The sequence below is a fragment of the Gigantopelta aegis genome, chromosome 8 (assembly GCF_016097555.1).
Source record: "Gigantopelta aegis isolate Gae_Host chromosome 8, Gae_host_genome, whole genome shotgun sequence".
NCBI lineage: Eukaryota > Metazoa > Mollusca > Gastropoda > Neomphalida > Peltospiridae > Gigantopelta > Gigantopelta aegis.
In genome coordinates this window covers 25392557-25402379 of record NC_054706.1, presented here as the reverse complement: position 1 = coordinate 25402379, position 9823 = coordinate 25392557, and the positions used below count along the sequence as shown (strand labels likewise).

Genomic DNA, 9823 nt, shown 5'->3' with positions numbered 1-9823 from the left:
AACAATATATGTTCGAAATAAAACAAAAAGTGACTGCTACAGACATTAACACACGAGCGAAAACACATTAGATACACAGACTGTGATACTCTTAAAGGGACATTCCTGTGTTTGCTGCATTGAAAGATATTTCCGACTAATAAAATATTTCTACGATCAAACTTAAATGATACATATATTTTCTTATTTAGAATATCAGTGTCTGTATATTCAACGTGTTTCTGGTCGTCTTAATATTTGTAAGAAGCCCATTTTTGTTTTGTTTTATGAAATAGAATGAAATTTAACCTAGTACAAATATTAAAACGATCAGAAATACGTTTAATATACAGTTACTAATAATTTATTCAAAATGTTTTATTTGATATGTAATTACAATCGTTAAAACGTATCTGTTAGTCGAGGGGCGGGACGTAGCCCAGTGGTAAAGTGCCCGCTCGATGCGCGGTCGGTTTAGGATCGATCCCCGCCGGTAGGCCCACTGGGCTATTTCTCGCTCCAGCCAGTGCACCACGACTGGTACATCAAAGGCCGTGGCATGTGCTATCCTGTCTATGGGATGGTGCATATAAAAGATCCCTTGCTGCTACTCCTGTCTTGGACAGAGAGGCCGGCCAAAGCCGGCACCTGTGCCCACGACAGGCGTGCGCTACAACAGCTTGCTCTGAACGTGCACGTAAAACCCTTTGACCTTGACCTTGACCTTACTCGAAAAGAGTAGCCCATGAAGTGGCAATAGCGGGTTTCCTCTCTCAATATCTGTGTGGTCCTTAACCATATGCCTGACGCCATATAACCGTAAATAAAATGTGTTGAGTGCGTCGTTAAATAAAACACTTCTTTCTTTCTTTCTGTTAGTCGATAACATCTTAAACATTGCTGCGAACTCAGGAATGTTCCTTTAAACAAGAAAGTGTATTGAATATGTAATTGTAGCCGCAAAAAAAAAAAAAATGTTAGATGAATACATCTTACACTGGCTACAATCTCAGAACAGTCCCTTTCAGTAGTTCTATTTTACTTGCAGGAATGATTGGCCTTGTTGGAGAAGCAATTTTTGCTACCTTGGGAATTGCAGGTAACTCAAGTCTGACACAACCCAGTGCTGCGACGGCCAGTTTATCGTGGTCGTTTGCCTTGGGTGTTGTCGGGTCTGGGCTGGTTATAATATTTTCTGCCATGGTTGCAATCGGCAGTCGCCAGTGTAACCCAGGGCACCTGGTAACCAGTTCTTCCAACGAGAACATGCACGAGCTATCAGAATACGAACCAGGTCACCAGTCGGGTCTTCAACCAGCTGTTCAGGTACAACTGTATGAATCACAGTACCAATCACAGTTCCATCCACAGTTTCAACCACAGTATCAAGCCCAACTACAGAATCAACCACAGCACCAACTACAGAATCAACCACAGTACCAACTACAGTATCAACCACAGTATCAAGCCCAACTACAGAATCAACCACAGTACCAACTACAGAATCAACCACAGTACCCAACCTCAGAATTAACCACAGTTTCAACCATTGTGCCAATCACAGATTAAAAGCACAGAATTAATCAAAATCTATACCACATAATCAACCACAACAACAACAACCAGAGTCAACCACAGTAACAACCAGTAACAACCATAACAGAAATATCCACAATACCAACTACACTATCAACCACATAACGATCTACAGAATCAACCACAGTATCGACCACAGAGTCAACTACGAACTCAAAACCCCAACGCCGTTTAAACTAATAAATTATCAGCTACAGTGACAGTAGAGTACCATATGTACAAAAACAGTAGGCACCAGTTTGTTTTAAGTTCAGGACATACTGGGGTTTATTTAATGTGATACTATTGCAACTTGTACTACTATTCCTTGTGAAAACCTCTTTTTATTTTATTTATGTTATAAGACATTGTTACATATTTAATGTCTTGTCATCTTGATAGCCCACTTTGTGTAAACTTGTGTACCTGTCACCGTGAGTTTAACAGTTCTGGGTTTTTTTTCTGAATCCGCGCTTGGAGTCGTTAACTACGCTCTGGATGAGAACCGGTACTGCGAGGCGAACCCAGTACATACCAGCATTACATCCGATGGCTTAACCAGTACACCATAGAGATCCTTGATTTCTAGATGCACTATTTAATTCTGTGTTCACCATCACATCACATCACACCACAGAACAGAACAGAACAGAACTTTATTACACCCAGGCCGTTAGGCAACGGCATATGGGGAAACAAATACATAATACAATATGTGATAAGACAGGACAGGGTTTACAGGAGAACATTAAATAGTAAATAATATAGTATATGAATAGTTAAATTGTATAAACACATGTATACAGAAATATAATGTATTGACAGAACAAAATTACATATATACAATAAGTCAATAACATTAGGTATAGTAGAATAATTAAAGTTCATTACATAATTTGTTACGCATGTACTAGTATATTTCGAGTTATTAAAATTGGGACATCTGTGCAATAATAATAAAGCATCTTTAACTCGAGTGATGTGGTATATTGTGATACAGAAAAGCTATGGTCTTTTAAATTTATCATTAATTTCTTTACTTAATTTGCTGAATTTTCTTAGTACACCTATTTTATTACTAGTCATTAATTCTTTAAATTTTAGGGTACTGGGGTTCACATAATAACACTGTTTTAAGAGTGCTTTTGGAGAATTGGTAAAGAAGGCACAAGTGAGTAGATAATGATATTCATCACCAATATCGTTAGAATCACAAAGTATGCATAACCTATTTTCTACTGGCGTATTATTCTACCGTCCTATTTCAATCGGGAGATAATGATTTGATGTTCTGAATTTAAGAATAATGATCCATATTTTTTCAGGCATTATGGTGAGGTATTTTTCAAAAATTAGGCGATTTTTAAAAATTGTATAATGTTTCCCTCTAGACGATAATGCAATGTTATTGTTCCACGTTTTAATGTACAGGCCATGCTGCCTCCATTTGATATATTCAAGAAGTTGTTTTTTTGTTGAAAATCTTTGAGACAGCCATATATCAGTCATACCTAAGTTATTAAATAATTGTAACATAAATGCATGCAATAGAAAGGATAGTTTTGTTTGTTTTCCGGATACAATTGTGGCCGAGAAATTTATCATCCTGTGTTGAATAATTAATTTAATCGGTCTACGTCCTAGTTCTCCGTATAACATAAATATCGGTGTACCTTTTTTAACAGGAAGAAGGCGTCTTAGGAAATGTATGTGTATGCTTTCAATAATGTCAGTGTTTTCATAACCCCATAATTCACATCCATACAGAAGAATAGGCAATATCATAGTGTCAAACAATTTTGACTTACATTCTATTGACAGCTTGTTATCTTTAGATTTAGATAAAACGAAATACATTGCTTTTGTAGCTTGTTGCGACAAACGTTTTCTTGTTGTGTTGAATTTGTTTTGTTTATTAAAGTTAAACCTAAATATTTATATTCTTTAACGTTTTCGAGAACTTTATTTCCGATGGTAAATGTTTTCTTGTAATCATTGGTTGTGCCATTAAAAAGTAATATTTTTATCTTGTTGATATTGATTTTAAGCTTCCATTTATTACAATAATTGTGAAACATGTTAAGGGTGTCTTGTAAATCACGCGGGTTCGTTGCTAGGAGGGCTGTGTCGTCCGCATATAGCAGGGAAAGCAAGCAAATGCCAACTTCAAGAAATATATCGAGATCATCGATAACAGGGGAGACTTCAATGCAGTTTTGGCTAAGAAGATACGTTTCCAGGTCATTTAAGTATAAAGAAAATAGGATAGGTGACAAAGTTTCAATTTGACGCACGCCGATGTTGCATAGTTCCGAGTATATATTGTTAGTGCAAATACAAGATTTAATACCTTGATACATTTGGTGAATAATTTTGAAATTTTTTCCATTTATATTATTGTCTAATAAATTTTGCCACAAACAGGTTCTGGGAATCATATTAATGGCCTTTTGAAAATCGACAAAAGCACAGTATAGTTTCTTTTTCCTATTTTTTTTTTTTAAGATTTCCATTAAAGAGTGAATACTAAATAGTAGTCCGAGTACTCTGACTGTAAGAGTGCTAGACGGGCATTTGGACATAAATACGCTCTCATTACAGTCAGAGACCAAGCTGTGTATTTTTTTGTTAATTGCCGACAACCAAAAAGTTTTCGAGTTACTTGATTAAAACAAATTCAGATATTAATCACTAATACGCACACTACAGAAAGAACCCGACAGCACCCACATTCAGCTAAGCTTCGGCAAACACGGGACAGCAGAATTCTAAGTTCGCCGACCTATATCGTGACGTTGCGTCACATGATCTCCCACTCCGCCATTCCATCTTCCAGGGGCCGTCTCAAAACGACAAGTGCCCGACAATTACAAAAAAAAGAGTTTGCTTTGTGTAACGACACTACTAGAGCACATTGATTCATTAATCATCAGCTATTGGATGTCAAATATTTGGTAATTTTATCATGGTGTTAGAGAGGAAACCCGCTACATTTTATCATTAGTAGCAAGTGATCTTTATAGGCCTATGCACCATCCCAGACAGGATAGCACATACCACGGCCTTTGATATACCAGTCGTTGTGCACTGGGTGAAGTGAGAAATAGCGCAATGGACCCACTGACGGGGATCGATCCCAGACCGACAACGCATCAAGTGAGCGCTTTACCATTGGGCTGTGGACAATCACCAAAGCGACAGAGAGTGGTACACACACACACACACACACACATACACACACACAACACACACACACAGAGAGAGAGAGAGAGAGAGAGAGAGAGAGAGAGAGAGAGAGAGAGAGAGAGAGAGAGAGAGAGAGAGAGAGAGAGAGAGAGAAACAATATTACATTCACGTTTTCGAAGGTGAAAAAAGTATTTCATCTACGAATCGTATGCCTGCTTGGCATGTGTACCACTCCTGTCTATCCTGCTGGGATGGTGCATAGGCCTATAAAGATCACTTGCTACTAATGATAAAATGTAGCGGGATTCCTCTCTAACACTATGATAAAATTACCAAATATTTGATGTCCAATAGCCGGTGATTAATGAATCAATGTGCTCTAGTGGTGTCGTTACACAAAACAAACTTTTTTTTGTGATTGTCGGGCACTTGTCGTTTTGAGACAGCCCCTGGAAGACGGAATGGCTGAGTGGGCGATCATGTGACGCAACGTCACGATATAGGCTGGCGAACTTAGAATTCTGCTGTCCGGAGTTTGCCGAAGCTTAGCTGAATGTGGATGCTGTAGTGTGTGTATTAGTGATTAATATCTGAATTTGTTTTAATCAAGGAACTCGAAAATGGTCGATGTAAATGTATTTGCCGTCAAAAATAGGATTATTGTGGTATTAGAGCGGAAATCTTTGACAAGTTTTTGGTTGTCGGCAATTGCCAAAAAAATACATAGCTTGGTCTCTGTAATGAGAGCGTATTTATGTCCAAATGTCCGTCTAGCTCTCTTACAGTCAGAGTACTCGGGCTAACTAAATAGATGGTCGGTAGTAGAATAACCTTTTGGGAATGCTGTTTGGGATTCGCTCAATATGCTATGTCCGTCAATAAATGTATTTAGTCTTATGTTTAAAATTGTGGTAAATAATTTCGAACAGCAGCATAACAACGTTATTGGTCTGTAGTTTTCAGGCATCAGTCGGGTTCCTTTATTTTTAAAAATCGGTTTAATAATTCCTATTAACCATTCAGTAGGAAAAATACTATGGTCTAGCATAAGGTTAAATAGTTTAACGTAGAGCGAGGTCATCAGATCGATAGAAGATTTTATATACTCGTTTACAATGTTATCTATTCCAGTGGCTTTGCCATTTTTCAGTTGTTTAATTGCATTTCTTATTTCACCTTCTTCAATTTTTTCTGTTTAAGATAGTATCGTTATTTATACCAATATCATCATGATTTAATTCTATATTGTTATCGTGCTCAGATTCAGGCGGTTCTTTATTGTGGTTTTTATAAAAAAAAAAAAAAAAATCGTCTATGGGCGGTAAGTTTTTCTCCCATTTCTCATGTTTAAGAATTTTATAAAAAGCTTTGGGTTCGTTTAATCTCAGATTTCTCATTTGCTTTTCAATTTTAAATTTCTGAGCTGACTGTTCAGTTGTTAATTTTTTTTTTATATGATTTACTTGCATTAAGTAGACTAAGTTTATTTTCTAAAGTTCAATATTTGTATATATATTTTTCGCCTGATGGTATTTACAACGGAGAAGTCGGCACCTGTGGGATTTTACAAATACTAATCGATTACGTTTAGTGTACGAAGGCTGGCTTGCGTGCCGTGCTCGGGTTTTCCCAAAAGTGGACGCGGCCGCATCTAAAAATAGTTTTTTTTCATCGCATCGACGGTCTGGTTCACACGTGCTTCGATATCGACAGATTGGTCATCGATACACCATAGAGATCCCTGTTTTCCAGATGCACTATCTAATTCTGTGTTCACCATCACATCACATCATATCACAGGTGGTAAATGGGTTCATTGAAATACATGAACCTTCATTATAAGCACAGAATCACTGAAATGAGTAAAAAGTTTTATACGTGCGTATATAACGAAGGTTTCAAGCAGCTTAATCTCTGACTTTCGCCAGTCACTTAGTACCCCTTGAGGTGGTCGGAATTTGGATTTACGGTCAAAGCTATAAATCCTAAATTCTACAGTACACATGTCCGGACTAAGAATTTAAAACCAAAAGTTTTTGGCTCGACCAAGGTTGTAAGGTATTTGCAATGATCGGGCACCAAAGTAAAATGGCATTTGGACTATTTATAAAAAATAAACATAAGAATTTTGAGCCGCGGCCGAAATTTTTTTAAAGTCCAACTAATGGAGGTTGGTGTCTTCTTTGGCGAGCCTGAAGATTCCCGGAGTAGAGGCAGGAGATGTTGGCGTCGTAGCAAAGTACGCACTACAGCACCGTAGTCGGGGCCGCAGACCGCCCGGATCATCTTGTGGATGTATGACTTGGCGGTAGGTCTTGTCCCTCTGGTGCGTCACGACTACGGTGTCATGAGTTCCAAACATCTTGTTGTGGAGTTCGTATTTGCTGCCGTCCTCCAGGGATCTCCAGTCTGTGTTGAGGTGGCTGCCTCGTAGCTGCGTCGGGTCAGTCGTGTCCCCCTGCATGTACTGGTGAAGTTTTTATTCAGTCCGTTCACAGCGACGGTCCATTCGGACTCTTCAGGGGGAGCGACTACCGGGGCTGGTCTCTCGGCCTTGGCTGGCCGGTCGGTCGGTGATGTTGCCTTCCTTTTTTCTCCAACGGTGGTCGATCGGGCCGATGGCGAGGCGACTGGCTGTACCGGAGATACCGGCCAGTTCTTCCTGGGCCACGTGACGGTCGGTGATGGAGGGTCGTTGGGATTCTCACACACCGCAGTGTTGAGCTCGTCCAGTTCGGTGGCCGACGGTTCCCTTGGGGCTGGTCGCGTCGTCTCAGGTTGGACTGGGGGCGGCGTCGCAGAAGGGACCGCCACTGGCGGTTGAGCCGCCAGCTTAGATCCCCCCCGTGCCGCTCCTGGCGCAGGTTTCCTCTTCCTCCACTTCCGATTCCTTGTCGGTGAGATCGCGTCCCCGTACACCAAGGTCACGGAAGCCCGTGACCCGGTGTGCGTGACGCGATACTCACTCAGCTTTCCAAAACTGGCGAGCAGTCCCCCCAGGTGGGGGGGTAAGTCAAGAGCGCAGCTAACCACGTCTACTCTCATCGCGAGTTGAGTTCTCACTGAAATGAAATATATAATCAAAGCAGTTGATCACTTAGTACCCCTTAGGGTCGGCTGGATTTACCAGCTATAAAAGTAAGTGATTGGCCACAATTATTGCAATATATTGACCACTATACCTAAAACACAATAATGGAAATGTGATTATTTATTTACCTAAGTATGTACGGTGTGCTGGCCGGCCAGACCCAAATTGTTTATAATGCACGTTCAATAACTGGTATTCTTTCATTCGCGACGCTGGGTACTTGGTGGATTAAACATTATAGCAAAATATCTCTATCTCTCTTTGAATGACTTTTCTCGATGTACAGATATGCGCATGGAGCTCGGCAACATGAGCGCGAATTCCACAGAATATAGCATCAGCGTGAGTGATATGATGCAGGTGCTTTTTGAAGTGATACTTATGGTGTTCATCTGTACCGTCAACACGTTGACGCTGATCGTAGTGTGCCTCAACCGGAACTTATGGACTATACACAACATGTACATTATATCGTTGGCGGTTGCGGATCTCCTCACGGGCCTGTCGCTCGCCTACCAAATTGTGTTCCACATACCGGAGATAAAGGCCCTGCTCGACCAGAATAAATATCTCTGTCTCTGCAGACACGTGGTGTTCTTTATCATGATCATGGCTTCGGTTACGAACATGGTTCTCATTGCGGTAGACAGATGGGCGTGCATTGCGTATCCTTTCAAATACGAACATCTGGCGACCATTCCGAAGGCAGGTGTGCTGATAGCGATTTCCTGGATTATTGGGATCATTCTTGGGGCAGTTCCACTGTTTCTCAATAACTGGGATCTCAGGTATGGTTGCCTGTTCTTCAAAGTCCTCACCATGGAGTACCAAGTATACTGTCAGGGAGGGACGTTTCTTTTGTGTTCAATCATCATTGCAGCCTGCTATTGTCGTATATTTTGTATTGCCAAGAGACAAAGAAACAGTATTAACACGATAACCACAGCGTCTAACGTAGGAACCAGTGAAAGACGAATGACCAAACTGAAGAAAGACAGCGAGTTGGTTATGATGTTCTGTGTTGTCTTTGTCGTCTTCTTTCTCTGCAGTGCCCCGGCTTTCATATTCGTGGTCGTATCTTACACGGCGGGGGTTTCAAAATCCGTGAACAGTTTCACCGTTCCAATTATTACGATCAACTCTGGGATGAACTTCTTTATATATGTGGTGAAAAACTTACAGTTTCGAGCGGCTCTCAAAGCTACGTGTTCAAACTGTCGAACAACAGTGGTTGGTACTAGTTAGCTACGAGACATTCGGAACAGAACTCTATTTTTCTCAGATCACCAAACGGTGGTACATTGAGGTGGTTTACAGACATATATATATATATATATATATATATATATTGACAGCTGTAGTGTACTATAAACAAATTATGATATACATGTATACTAATTAATTATGATATACATGTATACTAATTAATTATGATATATAACAATAGCAATAATTAATAAATGGGTATAATTATTATATAAAATAAAACATTGTACTCTAGACGAGATACGTGTAATATATTAATACACTGGATATAATTATAACATATAAATGTTTTTAAAAATGGTGTTAATAACACTGAGGAACATACATAATTTCTTTGTAGTTAATAACTTTCTAGAATTTAATAGCTGATAACATTTGAAGGTGTTCTGTCTGTATCTGTTTCGGTATGTTGATCTTTCATTTGTAAAACAAAGACACTGAAATAAATAAAGATATTTGTCAACTAAAACAGTGATTGAATTATACATTTTGTCATGGTTATGGGTCAAAATAAATAGACATGGAATTTAATTAGCTGTCTTTAACTTGGAGAACATTCATAAACTATATTAACAGTGAACACTTATTGAAATTAATCAAAAATAAGGATTTCTGTTATGCGATATAAAGAAAGAGAAAAGTTACTAACAAAAATATTATTATTTGGTTATTATAAAGCTAGAAAACAAATATATACCCTAGAAACTCTTCATTTTTCTTCTTTT

At 39.1% G+C, this 9823-nt stretch overlaps 1 protein-coding gene across 1 annotated transcript; it reads left to right on the top strand.

The window, feature by feature from the left end:
• The first annotated feature begins 8120 nt into the window (after positions 1 to 8120).
• On the top strand, positions 8121 to 9077 carry LOC121379571 (adenosine receptor A2a-like). Its single transcript, XM_041508219.1, has one exon. The coding sequence runs from the start codon at positions 8121 to 8123 to the stop codon at positions 9075 to 9077; it is 957 nt and encodes a 318-aa protein (XP_041364153.1).
• The last annotated feature ends 746 nt before the right edge of the window (positions 9078 to 9823 follow it).